Here is a 25,277-nt window from a genome sequence, read left to right as displayed (position 1 = left end):
CCCAAGATGCATCCCTCATTTCTCTGCATGAAAACAGAGCTCAGCTTAGTCAGTACATCAAGGCCTCTGCCAGTCAAGGAAAGGCCAAAAGAAGTTATGCCCACACTGGACAGTTGTCCTGCCCAAGGGGGATCAAGACAGAAAGTAAGAGGACATTAGGTTGCTCCTGGATTTGTTTGCAGAGAAGAAAACCCTGCCCCAGCTGGTGCCCTACCCTCCCTGCGTCCCAGTGACCCACTTGCCTGAGAAACCTCATCTCTTCATCCTTCTTCTCATCCTCACTGATGATTTTCGAGGTGGTGACGCTCACCTCTACTCCATCCACCACAAACTTGCGGGTGCGCTTTAACGTCTTCTTGTGCATCCGGGAATCCTGAGTTCAGCAGGGGAGGGGAAGAAGAAACTATGCAGCAGAGCTCCCCTGCTCATTGCATGGGGTGCAGAGCTGGAAGCTTCAGAGCAATTTTGGTGCCATTGTTAATGAGGAACATGAGCAGGGAAACCACATCAAGCAAAAAACAGCAGCAGATTTGGAGCTGCCCTTCACACCCCTCAGCCTTGCTATGATGCCGCAGTACAGTGTGATTGCTACCCTGCAGAAACCTGACCTGCAGAAGAGGCAACCTACCATGTGAAAACCCTTCCTTGCAACTCCAACTAAAGCAAAGCCTGATAGGGAACAGTAGGATCCTTCCTTAATTGCAATGCTGAAAAATCCACATGACAGGAAGCTTGCAAGGGTTCATTTAAAGGCTCCTGCACCACCTGACCCACAGGTACCCCCCATGTCCCTGCACATGTGAGGCAGGCAAGGTCCTCACATCAGGCTGTGCTTGCAGACAAAGCCAGGGAAACAAGCCAGCCCTGCCCAAAGGCTCAGCACTCACATCCCTCTGGTCCTCATTACAATACTCCACTAATCACAACCAGCTCTGAGCCTCCCACCGTGACCTCCACAAAGCACAGCACAGGCTCACTTACATTAGCATTGGCAGAGACAAGTGCCGGGAGCACCCGTCCTCTCCTAGCAATGACACAGCAGGTCAGCATCCCCCTGCAGGGCCAGCAGCCCAAGCTCGGCTGAAGGACTGTGACCAGGAACTCAGTTTCTTTGGCAAAAAAATAAGGATATGAATGACTTGAATCAGGCAGCCCTACGGGAAAGCACAATGGTGCAATGAGCAAAGGCTCCCTGAAGTCCTCTTGCTCTTCAGTGATAGCCATTAGAGATACAGAAGATGTCAGAAGAGCTTCCTGTGAGCCTGCAAGGCCCAGAGCAAGCCCCTGGAAAGCTTGCTGCAACAGAGGAGTCAGACAAGCTCTGATGGCATGCAGCCTGCCCACTGTGTAACAACAGACCACTATAGCAGTGGTTCGACCAACAGACAAATTGGTGCAAAAAGGTTTGCATGAGACCAGCCTAGGTCACAAAGGCTCTTACTGCCCCAAACTGAATTAAAACAGCTGGCTAAAACTCCTGCATTGTCCAAATGAGAAAATGCCACCACTGAGCTGTCTGTACCAGCCCCTGTGCCCAACAACACCCTCACTCACTGCCTGAGCCCAGTGACCTGGGGATGTGGCAGCCTGTCTGGTCCTTGGTCTCCAAGTGGTCCCCAAGTTCTTCTCCACTGTTGAACAAGCAGCTACCTGCCTTAGTCATGGAGCTGCTCAAACATGGATATTAAAACAGAATTATTAATTTTCTCCTGGTCTTTTCTGTTACCCCTCGGTAGCAGGCCCGCATCCTCTCCTGAACACAAGAAAACGTGTTTTCAAACATTCCTGTAATGTAAATTGCTCTCCAGAGAAGAATCTGACAAACTGTGGTCATGTGGGATGCTGACTTTGAGTGCTCACACTTCACAGTGCACATCCCAGGGCGCCTCCTCCAGCTCCCAAGGGTTTCAGCCAAAGCTGCGAACTCCCAGCACACACGCAGGTCAGACCCCAAAGTCAAGCTAGATACTCAAAATGAGGAGTTCCCTCCGGAAGCAGGTGTATCTGAGAGAGTTTGGGTTACCTTTTCAAAACCCTATCCATCTCCTTTTACCTATGTCTGACCTTTTTCCTGCCAGCTGCAGCCTCCCAAACTCACCTGTAGATTCCCTATTCCTAATCTTCCTGAAAAAAAGAAAAAGACCTGAATGCTTTTTACCAGAGGTTTAGTTTTTGTTTTTCTTCTGGACTAAACTATAAGCAACTGGAAAAAAAAAGTCTGGTAATAAAAAGGTCACTTGAACTTTGCAGTTTAGCCTGTGATAAATGCATGTCATAGTTAATGTTTACAGTCAGAAATGGTTTAATTCTTTGCTGCTCCTTCTCTTGCCTGGCACTCTGCATAGAACCCAGCAGCACCAGGAACATGAGCAAGGGCAGAGCAGGGGAGTTTAACCCCCTGAAGCTAAGGCTGGGCAAGGAGCCTGGGTGAGGAGGGAGCAGCAGAGCCTGGTACCCCCCGCCATGCACTCACAGCTCATTGTACAAAGCAGAGGCTTCAGCAGAACATCTTTCCTAGAGCCCTCCAGCAGCATCGCTTCTGCAGAACAGCTCTGCTTGAACACCTTGAATGCTTGGAGAGATGACATTTACTTTGTTCTGAGCAATACCTCTGGCTGAGGCAACTCAAACCACGACCTAACATGACCATCTCTTTGAGACTTCCTCCCTGTAAAACCCACGAATTCCTTTCCCCTTCTAGGGGAGCAGCTGGGGAGAGCAACTACACGTGTGTCATCGTATTCATCTTTGGCTGGCCTCAAGGAGACCAGGTAACACGGGAAAGGCAGTGATGAGAGATAAACAGCTAAACAAGAGCATCACACTTCCCTCATTAAGGATCCACATTAATTGCAGGCTCCTGCAGGGGATGCTGGCTCTCATGCTCACAGCAGGAGACAGAAGGGCAGGAAAGTTTTGCCAAGAATGGTTTTCTCAGCGCGTTTCTATGCCGGGAAGCTATCACTCATGCAGGCAATTGGATAAAGGTCTTGTGCAACATGCCACTTTGCTCCCTCAAGTCACACACATTTCTTCTTCTGAAGCTCAGCAAATGCCATTCCAGTTATTTTGCCTCTTCCTCCAAGCCATTCTGACCAGGCCGGCTCTGGCTCACAAACATTTCCAACCTCCAGAAAGCTTTAGCAAAAGCCAAGAAGCCTGGGAAGTCTTCATGCAAGTTACTGCTGACACAAACCAGGCCAAATGTATGGCAGGTTGGAAGAATTAAGAGAGGCACTAGCCCAAATAAGCTTTCTCCTAGGGCTAGGAGAGCAACAGAGTGATGGGCAATGGATAGCTTAGGAGATCAAATTTTGGGTTTCATACTTGTCCTTGCTCCAACTGTGTATGACTGCACAAATCAGGCGAGTGGCACGGTTACTTCACACTTCTCAAGGACCCAAAATAACTATAGAGCATCAGACTTCAGTGGCCTGAGATAGCAGAGGACACATCTACCTGCAGCAGCTCCACCAAGAGCTTCTCCTTCACTTGAGAACACACCATGTGCCCATGGCATAATTTAACCCAGCAGTGTGTGCTGTGCCAGCTGAAGCCCAGCTGTGACAGGCATCCCACAGACAGAGAAAACAAACCATCAAAGGCTTTCCCTAGAGATGGGCTTCCTCCCTCCTTGCTGCCCCTATGTTTATTTGCAGAGCTCCAAGCCTGGACACTCATACTGCAAGCACCAAATCCAGTCTTCCCAGCTATCTGTAATGTAGGCACGTAGGTGTTCTTTAGCATCATGCTAAAGCAAGATACCCAGACCCTCTGTCCTCAACCAGCCTCTGTCCTCTCCTACTTTACCTGTTCCCCACCTTCAAGCACAGGTCACACTTGGGGCATCTCACTTTCTCCTCCTGTAGTCAAAGCTCAACCCCATATGGAGCACAGCATGCTGCTTTCTCGGGAAAGAGTTTAAGGGGCTACGGCTGAAGTGTGCAAGTCCACAGCCTCTCAAGGAAAGGATCTGAATTTCAGATCTGAATTTTAGGACTTGGCTGAAAACAGAACCTCAGTGTTTTTTAACAGGGGGTTGCTGCTCTTCCTTCTTCACACCCTCTGCCCTTGACACCACTCACCTTCAGGGAGATAGAGCCACTCTCCCTGTTGAGGGACAGGTCAGCAGACAGGGAGATGTTGAGGTCCATACTTTCGGAGGCTGAAGTGCTGCCAGAATCTGAGTCCCCTTTGGACCGGCTGCCAGGGAACGGAGCTGGGGAATCCAAGCTCCCATTGGCAAGCTTCTCCTCCATTAAGGTCTCCAGGTGGCTGCTCTCCGGTCGCTCCACGATGCTCTTCCGCTCCTTGCTGCCTGGCGCAGGCTGCTTCTCCCCTTCCATTGAGTTACTGAGCCGGCCAGGCTGCAAGATGATGTCTGGCTTGCCCTGGGTGGCCGAGCTGGCAAGGGCTTTTGTGGAGTGGTTGCTCTCCAGCTTGTCATTGTCACCATTTATCCTTTCACGTGAGAGGTTAGTGCTATGTCCATCTGTGCTGTCCTCGCCAGCCCCCACAGGCCCGTTCACTGCCTTGGGCAAGGGAGATTCTGGAGCCTTCTCCCCATCAAAACTCAGCTGACTTGCCTCAGAGGGGTCCCGATTGTGCTTACCAGGGGGCTGGAAGAACAGCAAAGGGAAGGTGTTGGGTTTTGCACCACTGCTTTAACACAACTGCAAGAGCTGCAAGTCCCCACGCTTCAGAGCAAAGTCACCCACAGCTAAAGAGTTACTGGGAGGAATTTTTCCCTTTCAGGACATCTGCCCTGGAATATCTTTCTCCTGGGATATCTTTCTCCTTGTGGTCCCAAGGACTGGGGACACTGGCTGGAAGGAAACAGCAGAGCGGGGAAGCTGCAAAACCTGCAACTTATTAAGAAGCATCCTAGGAGTTTGCTTATCAAACACCTTTTCCCATAGCTAACTCCACCATGGATTAATCACTATCCTTTGGTACAGATGGAGGAGGTTAAAGCATGGCCCCCAACAAAGCTGCACAGGCAGCCACCAAAAAACAGCTCCTCCTTGGCCAAGAAACTGCTCCCCCTCACTCCACCTGATGGGGCCCAGAATAGCTGTAAACCAGCTTTTTGGAGCCTAGAGAAGTTGCTGGGCTCTTTCCCTCACCATAGCCACAAATTTGCCAACATGGTGCTGGGAGAGCTCACCAAGGCAGACTCCAACGAGTCATCTTCTTCCGCTTCATCCCGACTGTCCTCGATCTCTTCCATCACCTCAGCCTTGGCTTCGGCCACCAGCTCACGCAAGGCACGGTTGCTTGTCACCTTGCTGACAAAGGGATGCTGAAAAGCCAAGCACAATGCACAGGTGTGAGGTGGCCATAAAGCAGACTTTGTGAGCTTGCAGCCAAGTGAGCATGAGGACAGCAATGGCAAGGACCACTTCCTGCTTAAAACAGAGTCCTAAAGATAAAATCATTGCCAGTGTCACCGTGCTTAACCCCCAGATGAATCAACAGATACGTGCTGCATGTATGAGGCAGAACAAGAACAAGCACGATGCCAAGGTTAAGCATCAGCTCTGCACACAGATGCTCAAAGCATGGTGCCTTGTGAAGCTGCTTTGTCAATGTCCCACAAACAGAATCACCAGCTGCATTTAAACAAGGGGCTCTTGCTGCAGAGGGAGACATCTCCCCTCTCTGCAAGCAGTCTGAACTCCAGGGTGCAGGTCCAAGCCCAGAGTGCCACCAGCAATGGGGCAAGAGCCAGTCTGGGGGACAAACAGAGGGAAAGGTTTGATTGAAATTGAGCTCACATTGCTTAGCACACACAGTGAAGTGTTTGTGTTGAGCTTCAGCAAAAGGCTGGGGAGTCCCTTGGGTTTGCAGGGACTGTTGCATGCTTCCTCCTGCCAACCACAGCCACTGGGGAAAAGCATCTTCCGGATTCTTGCTATTGGTCTGGAAGGGGACAGGAGGAATGGAGCTGAATTCAAATCTGGGATAACCAGGTATAATCCAAGCTGGCTGCCACACGTGTATTTTCAGGCAGTGGGAGCCATTTCTGTTCCAGCTTTTCCCCACAGGGACCCTGCAGTTAGCTCCAAATAGAAAAAGCATTGCTGTTGCTTTTTTGGAGCATTTTAGTGGCTGAAAAGTGCTATGAAGTTTCAAAACAAAACAAAGACAATCTGAAACCAGCCCAGGGCCCATCAGCACCTTAGTGGGGTGTTTTAGCTCTCCTCAAGGAGAATGAGGCTGTACACACAAGAGACACTCACAGACCGGGGCAGACACAGACCCAGCCCTGGGTCCAGTGCTGGTCCCTACCTCCAGCAGCTGGGCAGCACTGGGCCGGGTCTCTGGGTTCTTGTCCAGCGCCTTCTTCAGGAAGTCTCTGAACTCCAGGGACCTTAAAACACAGTTGTTGGTGAGAAGCTCAGAGAGGGAAAGGCCCTGAACACCACAGGGGTCTGCTCCATCCTTGTTCAGGTTCTGTCCCAGTTTGCAACTGGTAAGAATCATCATCTCACTCCCAGCATGGGAAACCCTGTGCTTGGCTACTCTGATTATTTGTAGGAGAATCAGCAGTGTGGGCAAGTGAGGGACTAGATTTTGCCTTACCTGTGATGGCAACAGACAGAGGGGCTGAGCACTGGGCTCTGTGCCCCAGGGCCAAGGCACAGTTAGGAAAGGACAGCAGCAGTTATCCTCCAAAGGGAGCCCAGGGGTGGAGCTGCTCGGACAAGGATGCTCCAGAACCCATTCCCACAGCTTCAAGTGTGAAAGGATGGCTGTGAAGGACCAGAAACCCCATAGGAGGGCACCCTCAGCCTGCAAAGCGCAGCTCTGAGATACAGAGCATGTCCCTGATACTCTGTGCCGCCTGCTCCTGCTGGGTTTTGGTGTTGGGATCCTGCCTGCTACCTGAACTGCTGTAACAACGCTTGCGACTCCAGTGCTCTCCCAGCAGTAATTTACTGCTGGCTATTATGCAGTGGGTTTCATCATGATTAAAAGAAAAATCTGCTAGTGTTTTTTAAATGGAGAAGAGACTTCCCAGACTCCAGGAAAGAAATTCTAGAGCTCTTGGCCATCTCCATACAAAACCAGGATGCTTTGAAAGCAGCCAAGAGATCACCCTCATTTCAGCAGGGCTGTGGGTGAGCAGCAGCTCCCCCCGTGCTGCCTGCACATCATCACAGTGTCAGCGCAGTCACAGCACAGAGCTCGATTTCTGCATTGGGTTCTCAAATTAAACAACACTGCTAGCAAAGCCTGGTTTTTTTCCTCTCTTGAAACACTGTGTAAGTTGGGAAGCACACACACTGCTGCCCAAAACCCCTCACCATTTGGAAGGGCAGCTGAGCGTGGGGGGGTCAGACTTGGCAATCTTCAGCAGGACTCTCATGGGGTTGAGCTCATGATGGGGTGGCTCGATCTGGGCCATTTCAATCAGCGTGATTCCCAGAGACCAGATGTCTGCCTTGTAGTCATATGGAGTGTCCTTCATGGTCTCACATATCACCACCTCCGGGGCCATCCTGCAAGGGGCGGAGCAAGGAGCAGAGATAGGGGTGAATGACACCACAGACAATGTGAGGCTTGTTACAGCGATTAAATGCTTTAAATAATACACAGCATTCCATAAAATCAGCCTTTCCTCCTAGCTCTGGGTTTCAGAAGCAGCAGCATCTTTTCTAAGGGGTCCAACTCCCTCCCTCTTCCGCAGACCAACCAAGAGAGCCCATAGAAACCCCCCGGCCATTGACATCTGGCATGGATGTTGCTGCAGACAATAAATTAATCCTCGCTGATGCCGTTCCTTCAGCAAGTCGGGTGATTTAGAGATTGTGTTTCTGGAGCGAGGAGCTGTTCCCATGTGCTTGGAGCTGCTTCAAAGCCCACTCCATCCTCGGGGGCAGGAAGCAGGGAGCACACACACGCAAGCACACGTGTGTCCTTCACTCCTCCAAGCCTGGCGCATGGTGGCCCCTCGATAGCTCAGGGCACTGCGACACTGGGCAATGCTCCCACACCATGAGGCTGCTCACAGCTCCCTGCAGCAAGGGAAACCCTTGCACACGTGGACACTGGCCAAGACTCCTTGATAAAATCCTCCCACCCGTGCTTGGTAAGGTGCTATGGTCCATCACATCCCAAAGGCCATCTGCACCCTATTTTTGAGCAGCCTGATTTTCAGAAGAGCGAAGCACCTCGAGGACACCAGGTTTCTTAGCAAGCAGGTCACTCACCAGTAAGGGGTGCCAATGAAGGAGTCTCGCTTCTGCAAGGTTTTCATGTTTTTGGCAGACACTCCAAAGTCAGCTGCAAAGAGCAGTAACATTAGATGCTGCAGGAAACCCGAAAGACCCTTCTAAATCAGCACACTTGGCTGAAATGCAGGTTTAAAAGCAAATACACATTTAAAGCAAGAACATGATACAACGTGATGCTTCCTCTAAACAGAGCATCAGAAATTACATTTGCTTTTGGACACATAAGCACCAGGGACCTTTCCCCCCCCATGTACTGTAAGACAGGGGCATAACAAGTTGCCCCTGCTGTAACCCAAACCCTACACATCTAGAGGGACGTTGAGATCTTTTCCACAAGCAAACAAAAGCAGAGCCGTGGCAGATTACTTTCAGGACTGCTATTTCATGGCAAAAAGTCTCATTTTACACTAGAAAAACCAAAGTGCTGTTACATTCTTTCTTTTCCCTTCAGCCCCACTTACAGCGGACACTGCGTGATGCCTTTCAATGAGTATGTCCCTTTTATAGAGAGCTTCTGAAGCCAACCAGACCCAAATCAAACTGTTAAGACCTGCAAAGGGTACCAAGCCCACTTCAGGTTACTTTGCTCTCCTAATTGCTCCTGATGACCTCTGGAGGAGCTGTTATCCCTCTGCACCCCGTTCTTAGGGACATTTCTATCTTCCCAGGCTGACTTCTGGTCTCCATCAGCACCCACAGACACATCCCAAGAGCATCCACAGCTACCAGCACCCCTTAGAGTACAAAAGGAGATCTGAATCTTTCTGAGCAGTCCCTACAGACAAAGCTACCTTCTCATCCTCCAGCAGGTAGCTGGATGTCAGTTTAACTCAAGTTGCTTGGCAAAGCAACCCTTTGGCAAAACTCCACCTGTCACCACCAGACCTGCTCTGGAGATAGGATGAATTCTTCCAGCTTCCAGCTGTGCCAACTGGCACCATGCACAGGATGCTCAGCAGGCCAAAAAGCATAAAAGTTGAGTTCAAAGAAGGATTAAACAAATTCACTAAAGGAACATCCATGAAGAGCGTGAGCACAGCTGTGGTTTGGTGAGGCTTGGTACCCAGATGGGGGCTAAGCACAGCACACAGCTCAACAGCAGACTGAGCCTCGCACCTTCTGCCTGAGCTCATCAGCAGCAAAGTACTGATGTCCCGTAGGCAGGGCAGAAGGCAGAGAACATCCCTTGATCTCCCCCACGCTTCGGTATAGCTGAACACTATCGTCCAGCTCCCAGCAGCACATGGCTGTCATTAATGTAGCGTGAAATGGTCCCAAGCAGCTCTCCCATTGAATTTGCCAAGCAAACACTTGCTGTGTTCCTGTGCAGGCCAGCTCACCGAGCTTGATGTCCCCATCCTGGGTGAGGAGCACGTTGCCTGCCTTCAGGTCACGGTGGATGATCTTCTTGCTGTGGAGGTAATGGAGGGCTTCCAACATCTGGCGGCAAATCACTTGAATCTGAGGTTCGGTCAGGCCCCGGTCCAGCTCTGTGGGGAGGAGGGAGCTGTTAAACAGGGCAGGGATTGGAGCGATGCTCCACACGAGCAGCAGGAAGGCACTTGCTATCCAGTAGACCATTTAAAAACCACTGTCCATGTGTCAAAGTCGCAGGAGACCAATGCAAATCAGCTTATTAAGGTAATATATTCCCTAAGCCAGCACTCAGAGCAATGCCTGCCTGCCTGAGGCTGCTGGTTTATAGCTCCCTCCCAGGGATGCTTGGCCGAGGCGTCTGGCCCAGGAATAGCGGATAAGGAGCATGAGAGGGGGAGCCAAGCACGCCTGCAACAGGGGTCTGAACTGTAAGTTCCCTGCCAATTTGGAAAACAGGTCCCTGCAGACAAGCTGGGTCATGCCCAGTGTGGGGATGATGCCGGGAGGAGGGAGGTGAACTTGTCTGCAGGCAGTGGTAGGGCCAGACAGGCATGAAAAATCAGCAGCTTCATATGTAGCCGTGGTGTCATCCCCTAAGGAGCTACCCCTGCCATGGAGATGCAGCATATCTCCCTGTACGTATGAGGGGCACGCTACTTCCCAAAGCAAAAAGCCATAAAATGCTCGTCCGCGTTATCCCTGTCCACTGCTTTGAGCTGGTTTTTCAGGCAGCACCAGATACCAGCCAGCAGTTTGTACCCTGCAGTCTGTCCCTATTTCTGAAGCCACTGGTCTGACCTCCCTGCTGCTCTCTGCCCAGCCACCCTCATCATCCAAGACTACTTTCCAAAGTGACAGCTCTGCAAACCATCAAACTTCCAGATGGTTAGCATCATCCGAGCTTCCCTCCCTCCCTTTGCAGTGCAGATCCCTCCTCCAGCACAGCAGAGGAGACCAAGCCTCAGATACTCCAGCTGCCCAAACTACACAGCCAGGATGGGGGCTGATGGATGGACCCTAGCAACTGATGCTTAACCACAGCCTGGGGGATGCTGAGTCAGCCGCTTTGCTCCTCCTCTTCCTTACCAAGATCTCCCTTGCTCTGGGGGAAGCTGATGCTTTTCACTCTCCCTGGAGCATCTGGCACAGGTGAGGTGCAACAGGCCACAGGTTTTGTACAAAAGATTTCAAAGGCAAACACCAGTTGCTGGTGGTGATGGGGAGGTGGAATAGGCAGCAGCTCTGAATCTGCTAATGCTGGGAGCATTCTTGGGTTCCTTCTCAGAGCTCCTCCTGCCTCTCATTCAGAGGGTGACAGCGCTACAGTCAGGTCACTTGCTCATGGTTTTCTATCTTCCCCCTTCCCAGGTCCTCCAGAGACTGACTCCAGACACAGCCCATGGATGCTTAGGGGGATTTTCATGTCCCAAGAGGCAGGGCACGCCTCCTGAGGTTTTCCAGGGAGAAGGCAGCATTTCACCCAGCACTTTGTAACAGGTACTTTTTGATGCAGTGATTTGGGCCTGCTTTAAAGAATTTCCTAAAGGATGCACTAAGTTTCAGGGCTGAATCAAAAATAACAAATTTGGGGCCATACTTTCCCTGCAATAAAAAAGGGAAATAAAAAGCAAGCGAGGACTTTGGAAATATCAGAGCTGAAAAGGAATAACCCCTGGGGAGAAGCAGCTCTGCCCCAGGGGCTCCAAGCAGGAAGATGTCAGAACACCACGTTCACCATGTAGATGGGATGTCACTGCCCCTAGGGTCCATAACTGCCCTGGCACAGAGGGGCTGTGGCACCAGCCAGGGCTGTTTTGGGGAACACCCGCACACTCCCAGTCCCAGCGGATCTATGTGGAAGGGAGGAGTTAAAAATGGGAAGATTCTTGGAATTTCTGCACACTGCCGTTTGTTCGGACACTGCTGCTTCACCAGATGACCGATACCATATGGAGAAGTCAGCAAGGAGATCCTGGGAGATTCATCAGAACAGATTAAACATCTCAGCCCTGTTGCTCTTCCCAGGAAGCTGTGGGAACACGATCCCGAGACCCAGTGCCTCAGATAAATATTTAAAGCCATCTTTCCCCTCCAGCCAGACTCTCCCTTCTCCCCATGCCTGGTGATCTGCTGATGCCAGCAGCATTTAAATCACAAAAGGACATCAAAGTAGCTCAAGAAACACTGCAGGGCTGCCACACCTTCTACACCAGGTATGAAAAATAGGCAAACTCATGGGAGAGAAACAGTAGCTGGAGAAGCTGGGGCACCCACGTCCACCATCCATCCATCCATAGGTTGCCCCTGAAAGCATGCCAGAAGGCTGGAAATGCCTTCAGGGCATCCCCCAAGCACGGAAAGGAGCCCAGCACCGCACACTGCACTCACCCAGCATGGTGGCATCCACCGCCCCGCCTGGGCAGAACTCAATCATGATCTGGGGAAACAAAGACAGAGTAATTAAACTCAGGTCCACATCTCTCTGAGCAAAGCTCACTGGGTAGGGAAGAGGAGACGAAAGCATTGGGTTTTTCTTCCCCACATGGCAAAGCTGTTCCTTTACCCCACACAGGGATGCAGAGGCTTCTGTGCTCCTCAGGGCACATCCTCTCAGGCATCCCCAGCACCAACAATCACCCAAGCCCTGTGGCAAGATGCAGCACATTGCCCTCAGCAGCCATCTCGGAGGGGCAGGACTGTCCCCATCACTGCAACACCCCCAGCATCGTGCCTGGCCCCGTACCTGGACACGCACCCTGAGCAGTCAGCTTCAGCTTCGCTTCCTCGCTGTTTACATCTCTTCCCATTGCATTTTGGAGCGAGGGCTGCTTCAGAGAGCGGCCTTGCCAACAGGATGAGATAGCTGTCATAGCTGGGAGCTGACGTGGCCGCGAGAAACCAGGCAGGGTTTTCTTTGGCAAATGAAACATGGGGAGGGCTGGCAAGTCTTGATTTTGTTTTAACTTTGTTTTTTTTTCCTGCCCCCATTGCTCCATAGTTCGTTGCTCTCTTGATTCTGAGCTATTTGAGGAGAAACTATGTCAATAAAGAGGTTGGGTACATTCACCAGATTGATGCTGTCTCTCTCCCAGTGATGTGCACAGAGTCCTGCCAGTCCTGCCTGGTCCCTGCTGTCCCACCAATGATCCCCTCTACCTTCACCTCTGCAAAAACTCAGCCAGAGCCCATGTTGGGGCTTGGTACCATCCACAGCTCCCCACTGCCCTCAGGGTAGGCTGCTCAGATGAACAGATTAACATCTCAGGCTGCCGGGGTTACAAGATAGAAGAGATGCTTCACCTCCCCAACAAGCTCTTCTCCTTGTCGAGGCGACACAGGACAACATACCAGAGAGGTGAAATGCCAGAGTTTATTTTGAGGACAACAAGTGAGTAAATCAAAGGCAGCATTTACCAGCACAGCTCTCCAAGCCCTTCAAGTGGAAGTCACGTGCAGCACTAAGCACTGGACCAAGAGCCAAGGTTCAAGCTCCCTCTTTCCCATGGTGTAAAGCCTACAACTCCAGGCAAACCACATCCCACCCTTTGGATCTGCAGTTCCTACACATGAACAAGAGAAATGCTACTATCAACTTGGACCACAGCACAAGACACAACTGCTTTGTTTTGGTGGAGAAGAGGGAGCAGGACCAGGCAGAATTGCTCTACAAGAATTGGCCCAGGAACAAGAGTCAGAAGGGAGACAATGCTGAGAAACCCAGGCAGGTTGGGCAGCATGACAGAGGCACTGTTGGAGGAAGTGGAGAAGAATAAACCAGAGGCCAGGGCTGGGGGAGCAGTTAAAGCAGGCAGATGGAGAGAAGCAACTGGAAGACATTTAAACCATTGGCAAACCAGGACAACGAATCTGCGCTGACTCTGGTTTGCTGAGGCTGCAGAAAGACAGTGCAGATCCATCCCATGAAGTCTGACTGCCACACCTCTGCACTGCTCCGGCCGACAGAAAATCTGCCCTACCAATGAGCCTGTCTCATCACTGAATCACAGTACAAGGGATTTTTCCATCTCACATGAGCAACCCTTTCCTGCTCCTGCCTATCCAGGCACCTCAGGAACTCACCTCCCCAAAGAGGGTGGCCTCCAGATTCAAGCAACAACCGGTCAGTACAGAAAGCCTGAGGGAAAGCTTGGCTGTGCTACCAGGCTCAGCTCTTGAATTTAAACAGACCCATAACCTAACAAAACCCATCTCAAATCATCTGCTAAAGTGGCCTTTGCCACCAGGGCCACTTGGCTGCTTTCACTGATAATGCTCAGCAAGCAGCTTTACAGCCTCTGCCTCTCTGTGTCCCCCAGCCAAACAAGGTCCCCTGGCACCTCACACAGCTCCTCTTGCACAGCCTCCAGACTGAGAACCGTGGTTTTCATTCTGAGGGGTGAGACGCACACAGAGCAGCCAGCTGGGGGACAGCCACATCCACAGCCTCCCAGGAGCCTCCACGCGGAGATGCTGTGCCAAGGTCTCCTACCAGTTGCATGTCTGGCACAGCCCAAATGTGCTCTGGTCAGACACACTGAGATTTTTAATGGGGAAGGGCCCAGCACAAGCAGCCTGACTCTGGACCCGTGTGGGGTGCATTTAATCTCAAAGTTTCATTTGGGTTTGCAGTCTAGCAATGAGAAAATTAGGGAAATCAGTCCATCTGAACCAGCACGACTGTGTATGTTTATGCAGGCACAGCAGGCTGCAAGCCAGGCACTGGGAATATGGGAAATATGGAAAACTTACAAATATGCATTTTCAACAAGGGCAGAGATGCCAAAGAATAATTATGGGTGCGGCCAGATTGTCTGAGCATCTAAAAACCTAATGGGCTGGTTTCAGCCCAGAAAACCTGATTTAAACAAATGCAACTGGCAATCCCGTAGCTCGTACACCACACACGCACTTCCTTCCAGGAGCAAGGCCTGCCTGAAAAGCGTTTTACCACCGGAGCAGGTAGGAAGGCAGCAGCAGCAGCACACGGTGTGTGTGCCAGCTGGAGGATGCAGGAAGCCCACAGAGAGCAGAGGCTGTGCAGCGGGTCTGACACCCTGGGGTGGGCAGCCTGCCACTCTGGCTGCGATGAGGAATGAGCTGGGAGGATCCGAGAACAGAGCTGTTGAACAAGAGCCTGTGCATCTGTGCAGTCAGGGCTTAGGACTGTTTCCATGTGCTTTGATGTATGGGCTGACTACTGGTGTCCCCAAACCAGAGCTGGAGCAGTAACCACTCTGGTGAGAGTCAGTCTTGGCACTGTACTTCACCTCCCTACACCGCACTGGGCTGCTGCCCATGTTGTAATCTGCTGTCCCCAGCAATCCCCCTGTGACCTGCAAGACCTGGGACCCAGCACAGGGCTAGCTGAGCCACAGCAGCACCGCAAAACAAGAGGTTTCACACACCCAGACCCAAAAAAGCTCCTGCAGCCTTGTGAATCAGGACAGGAAAACCAGGGGGTCTCTGCCCCACTGCTGACAGCCTGAAAATGCCTCCTCCAACGCTAAACTTGGGTAGCACCTACACCTCCTCCTCTTGCTCGTGGTCCAGGCAAGGGGGGGTCTGAGCACACTGCGGGGCCTGCAGCGAGCAGCCTGGAACAGGGCTGGAGCAAACATCCTGTTTATAATGATTTCCTCTGCACAAGAAATCCAGGGACTTCCTTGCTGCAGGCTGCCCGGCCCCTCTGCTGCACTGGGCTGCTGGGGCGGGGGGGGGGACTAGGACACGCAGCAGCAACAGGAGCTCTCCCTCCTGCTGCCACCTCAAAGCTGTCATAAATACCAGGGATTAAGCACTATCGGCATCCTAGTTTTCAAAGTCCACAGGCAGTTGTAACCGCACCTCGCAGGCACATCCAAATTCACCACCGGCTTCCATCACTGGGCTGTGTGAGCAGCGCAACCCTCCACCACCGCCAGAGCCCCATGGTCCCAGCTCCAACATCACGGCCAAAGAAATCCAGCCAGTGTGCCGGATCATTCACAGCTCCACAGGGATGCACGAGCTGCATGCACGGGAACAGATTTGGGCAGCTGATTTATAGACAGAAAAAGGAGCCCACTCCCCACTACCTCTCAAAACCTTTGTACCACAGTTTGAGGACTGATACATATATTTTCTTTTTAATTTCATATATTTTTAATTATATATATTTTAATTGTACCTTTTAATTATACATATCTTTTAGAAAGGGCCCTTTTCTTCTATACCTTTAGCAAAACAGCTGAATAAAGAGGTCTGCAAGCAGAAGCCACATAATCTTTCCCTTTCAAGAAACTTTTGCATGGGCAAAATGAAACAAGCTTAAATCTGAAAGCAAAAGTCCACTCGAGTTAAAGAGCTTTGCTGGTGACCTTGATTTTTCCCAGTGGCTCAACCTAATCCTGCCTTTAGTCACAGCAGGGTCTGGAAGCATTTTGTAGCCAAAGTGGAAGCAGGGCATGCAGGGGGGACTGGGGCTGTTTTCTGAGCTGCTCAAGTAATAAGTGACTGCCTGGGAAGAGAGGAAACAGGGTCCAGTGAGCCTAGGGCTGCCCAGGAGAATAAATAGACATACATATGTATGAAACAGCTAAATTAAGGGCTCTTAAAGAAGCAGGTCTTCAAGTTGTACCTGAGGAGGGGGCACCATGTATTATTTGAAAGCATTGCAGGAGCTTGCAGCTCAAGACAGCAGATTGGACACTGTGCCAGGAGAAACCCTCCAGCACCTCACACAAGGCGAGGGCTGCAGGGACACCAGCCCTGAAAACAAGCTTAGTACAGATCACAGGCCAGGGCAGCTCCTGGGTCTGACAAACCAGAAGCAGCATCTCCTGCCCAGGTACCAAAGTCCTCCAGGGTAGGACTGAGATCCTGCTCCTCGCTCCTGCTGCCCCAGGGAGGACCAGTCTTGTCTCCTGGGTGTGTTTGAACCCCTAGAACTTTCTATACTAAAACAGGAATAAACAAAGAATAATAATAATAAAAAGCTTATCTTGAAAGGTATTTTTACCAAGCACTGCGCAGTTGCCAAGGGTGGAACAGCTGATGTCCCTGAACTGAGGTTTGCAATTGAAGCCCAATTAAGAGGAGAGGACCCACCCTCGGCCAGCTCTTACTCATCCAATTGGCACGTCAGAGGGCAGAGCCCCACGAACTGTTCCCTCTGCAACAGCACTGGAGAAATGCCTCTTCCAGTCAAAAAGAGAGAGGAGGGGAGAAGAGGAAGAGCCATCGGTTGGGAAAGCTGGGAGCATCTCGGCACTTGCGGCCCTGGGCAGCCAGGCATTTCCCATGAGCGCAGCAGGCTGCCCAGGGAGGCCACCAGGTCCCATAGGATGGAGGAGCCCTTGGCTGGCAGTCCAGTTGCTCCCAAGTCACTGGAAGTGGCGGGTGCCTGCAGGCTTTTCCTGTGACTGCTGCTGTTGCAGTTGCACACTGAACAGTCCAATTGCTCTGGAGGCATAATGGTGCTCCAGAGCATCATGCCATTACAACACAGATGCACACCATGCTAAGCACTGTAATCATCCAGCAATCTCCCTTCTCACTGAGCCCTGAGCATCAGGTCCAGCGGGAACAGGAGGCTGCCTGTGTCCCCAGGATCTGTCTGCTGCCAGATCCACCCTCCTTGGCCCAGAACCTGCTTCAAAACTGAAGTACTTCAGCAATTTCCTCTCCTAATCTGCAGCACAGGGTTTCATTTTGCTTCTTCAAGCAGCTGCATGCTATCGGGGAGAAAGCAACCAGTAGCATCCTGCTGTGGTGGCAGCCTCCATCACCCACATACAGCCTCATGGCCATGCCATGCTCATGGGGCAGTTTACAAGCATCCTTGCCGCCCACAGCGCAAAGCGCCCTGCAGCGCAGCCACAAGCTCTCCTGGCTTGTATCAGCACAGAGAGACTGGGGAGATAAGTAAATGTGGTGAAGTAAACTGTGCTCCACTTAGAGTAGCTGGTGAAGAGAAATGCTCTCCAGGTTGCCTCCTTGCCAGCATCACAAGTACCAGTTCAGTGCAGTCATAGTGGGCTGCAGGAGAAAAAGGGGGAGAGAAACTCCCTTTAGATGAACTTTACAAAGCTGCTTTTTAGGCTACAGCAAGAGAACAGTCCCTGCTTTTCTGCAGGGGGGTTGCCCAAAGGAGGAAGTTCAGGTCCTCCTCCCACCACAGCGGAACTGCGAGGTGAGAAGGCAGCCGAGGCATCATTCTGAGGCAGCATCACCTCTCGTGCAAACCACAAGGCACGAACCGTTCCCAGCGTTTCAACAAACGGCCACATTGAGTAATAGCTGCTGCCACTGCAGCTGCAGAGCACTTCCCCTCTCCCTGCCAGCCCCAGCAGTGGGACACAGGCAGGCCGGTCCCTGCAGCAGAGCCCCGGGGGACAGCTGAACAACCTCCCTGCACCACGGCCACCAAGGGCAAAGCCTTCAGCCACAAAACCCAGAGTCACCCTTCCATGGTCAGAAATGGACCCAGCACAGCAAACACACAGGCAGGGTCCTGGGCATTGATGGCACAAGAGACCTCGCATCCCCTCCCCGGCACCATGAGAAGAGCCCACCTTCGGAACAGCACTCCTGTGTGCTGCCCCAACCCGCCGAAACACTTCCTCTCTTCCTGGTTTCATAGGGGCCAAAGCCTCCCTTCCCAGGGCAGGACCAGGAGTCCTGGAGGCCCCTCATGTATCCCACACCATGGCATCTGTAGCACAGGATGACTCTCCTGGCATCACAGGTAACGGGAAAAGCAGGGGAAGCATAAGGAAGCTGTCTAGACCTTCCCAGGACAGGGTCTAGAGGAGTCACAGCAAGGCACGTCTCTTTCCCCAGCATCTGGATCATACACCGTGGGTGAGACAGGCTCCTTCCCAAGCCCTGCAGGAGCAGCAGGAAGCTGAAAGCCCAGACAGTCTCTAAGGCTTTTGGTCTCAACTTAGAGGCAGAGGAGGCAGCGCAGGTCCAGGAAAGCATCTTACTGCAGCCCTGAGTTGTGGTTCTAGAACAGCAGAAAGTTTCCTGCCCTGTTACCTGCAGCGGGTGTTCATTAGCTACTGTACACCAGCTTCCCCACCCTGTTCTCCGGTATCCAACTCACCCAGCAGCCTGCTGGTGGCTATCCCACACTGCTGCTTAGCCCCATAATACGTATGCCATGGAAAATACAGACACAGAAAACAAACCAGCTCTGTTGTCAAACTGCATGTTACTGTAAGCATCAAGAGGATTTGGGTAAGGACAGGAGCATCTGTAGCAGGGGCTGAGATTTACAAAAAGTCCATAGTGGGGACAGCCCTGGTCCAGCAACCCTGGCTGCAGCAAAGATGAAGTGTTGCACAAAGAACACAGATGGTCATTTGTCCAAAAGCGCACAGGCAAATGATGGATCCAGATCTCAAGCTCTACCCTAAGACCACTCTGTGCCAGAGTCACACAAGCAAAGCCCAGTCCCACAGGCAAAGAAGGCATCCAAGATGCAGACAGCAACCTCCATGTGTACCCAGAGATCCCAGAACTGCCTCCACAGCCCAGTTACGGCTTGGACACATGCCGAGACCCCCACGAAAAGCTTGTATCCTGCTCCATTATCTGTCCAAGCTCCCGCCTGCACCTAACCCCCAAGCACAGGGTGAAATCTAAATAGCTCCATCCCCTGTCCCTCCAAGCCCATCATGCCCCTCCTCAGGCTGATGGGTTAAGCCCATCCTCATGCCTCCAACAAAATCTCTGAATGCATTTCTACCTCCCAGGGATGAGAAAGAGGCTTCAGCTTCTGAGTGACACAAACCCCAGAGGACAGAGTTATTCTTCGCTGGTGGGAAGAACACAGGGATATATTTAGGCACAGAAACCACATTTAGCCATGGTCCAGGGGCATGTCCTTTACTCCATCTGCTTGACATCTGAACCCGAGTTCTGGTGGTTAATGGTGAAGCTATGCTGTCCAGCTGGCTGCAAGAGGAGATAGGCAATACCATCAGCCCTCCCAGGAGAAGCTCCCCTCTGTCCCCCGTAGCACAGCGGCGTGCAGGACCACAGGGGCTGGTTTTGGGGAGCACCTCCTTGGAATCAAGGGCTGTGCTGACCAGTGATTTTGCTTGCAAGCATGTTGAGTCCCCCCGTTATCTTGGCCAGCCTGCCCTGCTCTGACTGAAGTCCAAGGAGCAAGTTTACATTACTGAGCGGAGGGAGGAGGTGGATCACATTCCTACACCTACGTAACTTGGCTCTTCCCCCACCACCCTCCTGCCCAACATTTTTCACCCATCACATGCAAAAGGGCTGTAAGAAAAGGGGAAAGAGATTACGCCAGTGTTGCTCATAAGCCAAATGGTGATTCAAAGCAAGGCTGAGCTGCTCTAGCTATTTGCTGGGGGCTGGCTAAAGACAGGGCAAGACACTGCAGCAGCCTGCTAGGCACTGAGGACACACACGGTCCTTCCCAGCCTCACTTCTAGAGCCCCATGAGGCCACCAACACAAGAGGGGCCAAGTATCCAAGAACCATTGGCACCTGCAAAAGCCACCAGGTCCATGCTCCCCATCACTACAGCAGCCCTCAGCACACACTGGAGAGGCCATAAAACAATACAGAACACACCAGAAGCCTCTGTGCTGCTACGGCAGAGCACAAATGTCAACGGCTTGCCTGACATGACAAGCATGCTGTAGGTGGAAGCGAAATAATTAGCTCTCTGTAAGAGAGTGCTCCAAGCTTGCCAATTTTCCCTTGCAGACAAGGACACCATTCAGAGACTTCAAATATAATGAACTTTTTCTCCCCCCTTTTTCTGAACAAAATAACCTACAGAGAAAAATATTTGAAATTTAAAAAAGGTCTGTCCCCATAACAAGTAGGGGAAAGAAGATGCAGAGCAGCAAGTGAGGAAAGCCAAGACTTGGGGAGTTTCAGAGCAGGAAAGCTTTATCGAGAACAAAGTCAAATGACACTGCATATTCCTCTTTAGATGCAGAGTTCCCTGCTGATCACAGGGAGACTGGGGATGAGGTCTTCACATCAAAATCGTTCTGAGATGACAAAACATTTCCTTGAACTACCCCCTCAGGTTGGCAGAAATATTCCCATTCCTACTGAAACTCTGGCAGAACAAATCAAAATTCCTTTTAGCTTAACAAAATGGTTTTGACATCGCAAAAAGCATCCTTCCCTTGCTAGAATCACACAGGGCATTCTGTTTCTTTTGACAAGGGCTGATATCTGACCCTTTTGAATTCACCGCCCTGACTCACTAACCAGCATCCCACAGGGAGGAGAATTCAAGTACACCCATGGCCAGGGAACATAAACAGCAATGAGCTGCAGAGCAGAGAGGGTCAGCATGGCTGTGCCCAGGCAGGGGTACCTGGATGCTGAGTGGTGCAGGAAGGGTTAATTACAACATGCTCAGGCTTGTTCATGAGCTCTCCCATCAGCGCTTGGACTCACAGCCTCATGCTCTGTGGACCAGGGACATAGGGACATCGGGAGGAAGGCCAGCACACTTGTTTGCTATAGAAACCAGAAAAACACCCAGGCAATGGCTCTCTGCCCAGGCATGGGGCAAAGCCTTTGCTGCTTGGAGGGTTTGGACTGGGATCCCCTTCTCTCACCAAGTTAATCAACATTTAGAGGCCACTTGGTTCACACGAGCATTTGTTACTGGATGGGCAGCAAAACGTTGAAAATCCTTTCAAATCTAAATAGCTAAAAGGAGTAAGTTGCTTCTCCAGTGGGAAGATTTACTAACCTCAAGTGTCCCAAGTTTGTGTCAGCATCTGAAATACATGATGCATTTCAGAGGGGCAGAGCTCACTGCTGGCGTCTGCTCCAGCTCAGAGCTGGAGTTTGACCCAGGACAAGTCTCCTGATGTCTTTTATTATTAACAACCAGCAGTTCCAACACAGCCTCAGAGCCTCACCTGCCCACGAGGACAACTCATTGAAGGGGTGGCAAAGGACTTGATAAGTTTTCTACTCGTGCCTGGTATCTCCTTAGAAACAACTGTTTGTTCTGATCATCCTCAAATTCACAACATGAGGTGGATGGATTCAGAGCACAAGATTCTATTTAACTGTTTCAGTGAGGGCTTTGAAGTCAGTGGATATAACCCCAAGCCGTAACTCTGCACAAGACCATCCATTCCTCCCAAATGACAACTTTTAGGCTATATCCGAAATAAAGAACTTTAAACCTGCAGTCTATTGCTTATTCCAGGACATAGGCTGAAGCTAGGTTTCAAGGCACTGACTCTTATACATAGTTCGTAAGTATTCATCTATATGCAAACACCATTCCTTAGCATTTCCCTGGGTAAGCCAGCCAAGTGGGAACGTGGCTTATTGCAATACATTTCTAACCAAAGTTTTAAAGTGCTTTGAAAGCTGATTTGCCTATGGGCTTCTTGTCTGCTGCTTTCTTTTCATAAAACTACAGCCTCGTGGTTATAACCCTGGACTGGGATTCAGCATGTAAGACTTATTCTCAAGTACCATTTACCTGCTGGGTAACCTTTAGGCAAATTCTTGTCCGTGCCTCCACTCCCCCTCCTAATAATCAGGATAACGACACCAGGTCTCTTTTATAAAACATTCCATGGAGTATAGATGACAAGGGTATGTAATCCCAAGGCATTATTATTGCTTCAATAACCTTGTCTTGTAACATTACCCTCTATAAAGGATGGTAGACAAAAGGCTTCTATTCTAGTTTGTATTGTCATGTTACTACCTGTAGAAGAAGTGCTCTTGAACTCGGCTGGGCTATGGTAATTTGCCTGCTGCATAAGTCATTCTGATCAAAATCATTCCAATTCCATCCTTGCTTTAAGGGAAAGCCCCAGTTTTACCCAGAAATAGCAGTTCCAGTGACTTGCCAGGGACCTGAATGCTAAAGCTCACGTTCACAAACCAGAGCAGATGTGTTGGTCTCACGCAACCCACTGCCTAGCTTTACAGCGGACAGGAGGGCAGGAGAAGACTTAGACCGCCATGCTTATCCTGCAGCAGTTCATGGGTACCAGAGCACAGCCTGGCCAGCAACACAGCACTGAGTGCTCTTTGGGTGTCTCAGGGTACAGCCAAACCTGGCATGGATTTAAGTTTCTGCAGTTGGGAGAAAGGAGGAATAGAACAGAAGAGGTTGCTTCTCCAGGACACTGGCTAGATGTTTAACAAAGCTCACTTTGTTTTGATGGGTCTCTCCTTCACTATGCTCAAGCACTATGCGCAGCTTGACACTCGGAAACCATTCAAGCACTTCAGGGAGACATTTGGTACAAAGCTTCAGGAGCATGAGGCCAAGCAGGAAGGGCCAGTTTAGACTGCAGCTCTCCTGCCAAGTTAAATTTTAAAGGGACTCGAATAGCCCTTGGATTCCTTGGAGACAGATGACTGAGAAGCTTGGAGAGCCCTGGCCTGGAACAGCATTCATGTGAAGGGTCCCCTGTGGGCATCTAGCCACAGCTCAGGCTGCTCTCTCTGCAGCCTTCCTCTGCTAAGGAAAACCTTAGGGAATCTGGTTGGGTTATCAGCTTTCTTTATTGTTTGTTTTAAAGAAAAGGTATTTCCAACTTGAGGATTAAAAGCTGCAGATGCTTTACATAGCCCAGCAGTCTAGTGCATGGGATAATGAACATTTCTTTACGATACAGGATTTTCAAGAATGCCCAAATCTCCAGTCAACATCCATATCAAAGGGGTAGCAATCCAAAACGTCCCTGGCTGAACAGGTCAGAGCCTGCCCACAGAAAATGCAAAAGGCTTTTTTTGAGGGAAGTACAAAGACTAGCTACAAAGCTGGTGTCTATCTGCAAGCTCTACGAGTTACATACCCACACAGCGGGCTGGTGAGAAGAAACTCTAAGCTGATTAAATTAACCATCCCCAAAATGCTCTGGCAAGGCAGGGTTACCTGCATGGTGCAGCGGTTTTTGCTTTGATCTCCAGGAAATGTCTGTTTATTCAAAACCCATTTGCTATAGCAACCATGGTTTATAGAAAAGGAGGGAGGGGGAACAGAATTCCCCGGTGCTTTGCTAGGGAAGTTGTACCACCACCGACAGAGTTCTGTGGTTAAACACCTGGGGCCAATTGACATTACAACTAATTTCCAGACCATCTTGCAAACCCAAGGAGCATCGACAGGATCCTGCAGGAGGAATCCTGGGTTTCCTGCCTGTCCTGGGTTCAGCAGGAGCAGTCATTTTTTCTCCTTCTTAGTAGCTGGTGCAGCACTGTGTTTTGACTTTCAGCCTGGGAACAGGGCTGATAGCACCGATGTTTTTAGTTACCGCTCAAACCTTTTAGTCTGACCAAGGACTTTCTGAGTCTCATGCTCTGCCAGGGAGGAGGGGAAGTCGGGAGGAAGCAGACAGGACACCTGACCCAAACTGACCCAAAGCAGCACATCATGCCCAGGATGTAACTGAGAGTTACCCGGAAGGGCTGGCTCACTTCTCGGTCGGGCTGGGTATCAACAGTTGGTATTGTATCCTCTTCCATTGTTATTTCCCTTATCATCATTACTACTGGTGGTAGCAGTAGTGGTCTGTGTTATACCTTAGTTACTGGGCTGTTCTTATCTCAACCCGTGGGAGTTGCATGCTTTCGATTCTCCCCCCCCGTCCCTCTGGGAGCTGGGGGGTGGGGAGAAGAAAGTGGGTGAGTGAGCGAGAGGGCTGCGTGGCTGACTTACTGCCTGGGCTTAAACCACGACACTGCCCCACTCATCAGTGTGTCGGTTGTCTGATAGAGGCGCCCACCATCCCCCCGGAGCACTGATCTCCCACAGGAAAGCTGGAGCTCATCACTCCAAAGGAGAATCTCATCCCCAGTCATCTTACTGTCTTACTGCTCCTGTGTCTGCCAGAGGGGACACTTGGAAGCAGCAGAGGTATTCAGAAGCAGGAGATCAAAAGTTCCTCCCTTCCTTTGTGGTCTCAGTCTTTGTGTTGTTTTGGAAGGGGGGTAAAAAGCAAACCAAAACAACCAACAAACCACATAGCCCTCAAGGGGGACACAACACACAGGATCCATTGGTTTTCTTTCTCGCGTACTAATAATTATCGATGTAAATCCAGCACTAGTGATCCCAAGCAACCAAACCCCACACCTTGGACACATTCATCAGTTACAAAATAGCTTTAAAAAGGTTCCTTTTTTAGAGTTCCATGTATACTGGGTGAGGAGGGTTTGCCTTGGTGTTTCCACACTTCTTCAGAAAAAGGACTGTAAGATGTGGCCCAGCCACAAGGACTCAAACCAGATTCTTTTTTGTTTAATAGCATGAGATTCTCAGCTTTCCTTTGGTGCCCCATTTCCAGCAGCTGGGATTTATGCAAAACAACATCAAATGCCACAGGGCTTATAATAAAAATCAAGTAAAGTCATGAAAACTCCTGCCACTGCAGTTTTGCCATCCCTGGGCTGCTTTCAACCAGCACAAGACTGCTTGGCCTCCACCATGAGCAAAGAGAAGATGAAAGGGGAATGGAATGAGACAGCATCTGCTGGTGAAAGCACAGCATCTCTGCAGTGTATTTATATGCTGAGAAAGATCATGCTGGATGCTGTAATCTCAACAGTTATATTCCTGCGGACTCACTGGGATCCTCCAAGCCCTTGCCTGTGGTTCACATTGGGCTTCTGCTCTGCCCTGTGTGAGAGCTGAGGCTC

The 25,277-nt window shown here is 50.8% G+C and overlaps 1 protein-coding gene across 1 annotated transcript in view; it reads right to left on the bottom strand.

The window, feature by feature from the left end:
• The window catches only part of STK10 (serine/threonine kinase 10), a 48,730-nt gene that overhangs the window by 8,833 nt on the left and 14,620 nt on the right, over positions 1-25,277 (bottom strand). Inside the window, exons 3-10 of the mRNA XM_065690345.1 lie at positions 12,006-12,054; positions 9,581-9,730; positions 8,217-8,289; positions 7,311-7,505; positions 6,292-6,373; positions 5,168-5,302; positions 4,086-4,619; positions 243-373 (exon numbers count right to left, since the gene is read on the bottom strand). Coding sequence (XP_065546417.1) covers positions 243-373; positions 4,086-4,619; positions 5,168-5,302; positions 6,292-6,373; positions 7,311-7,505; positions 8,217-8,289; positions 9,581-9,730; positions 12,006-12,054 — 1,349 coding nt within the window. The remainder of the gene's footprint in view (positions 1-242; positions 374-4,085; positions 4,620-5,167; positions 5,303-6,291; positions 6,374-7,310; positions 7,506-8,216; positions 8,290-9,580; positions 9,731-12,005; positions 12,055-25,277) is intronic.

This window comes from Lathamus discolor, chromosome 10, assembly GCF_037157495.1.
Source record: "Lathamus discolor isolate bLatDis1 chromosome 10, bLatDis1.hap1, whole genome shotgun sequence".
Classification (NCBI taxonomy): domain Eukaryota; kingdom Metazoa; phylum Chordata; class Aves; order Psittaciformes; family Psittacidae; genus Lathamus; species Lathamus discolor.
The sequence above is the reverse complement of the archived record's forward strand: the minus strand, read 5'-3'. Positions and strand labels throughout refer to the sequence as shown.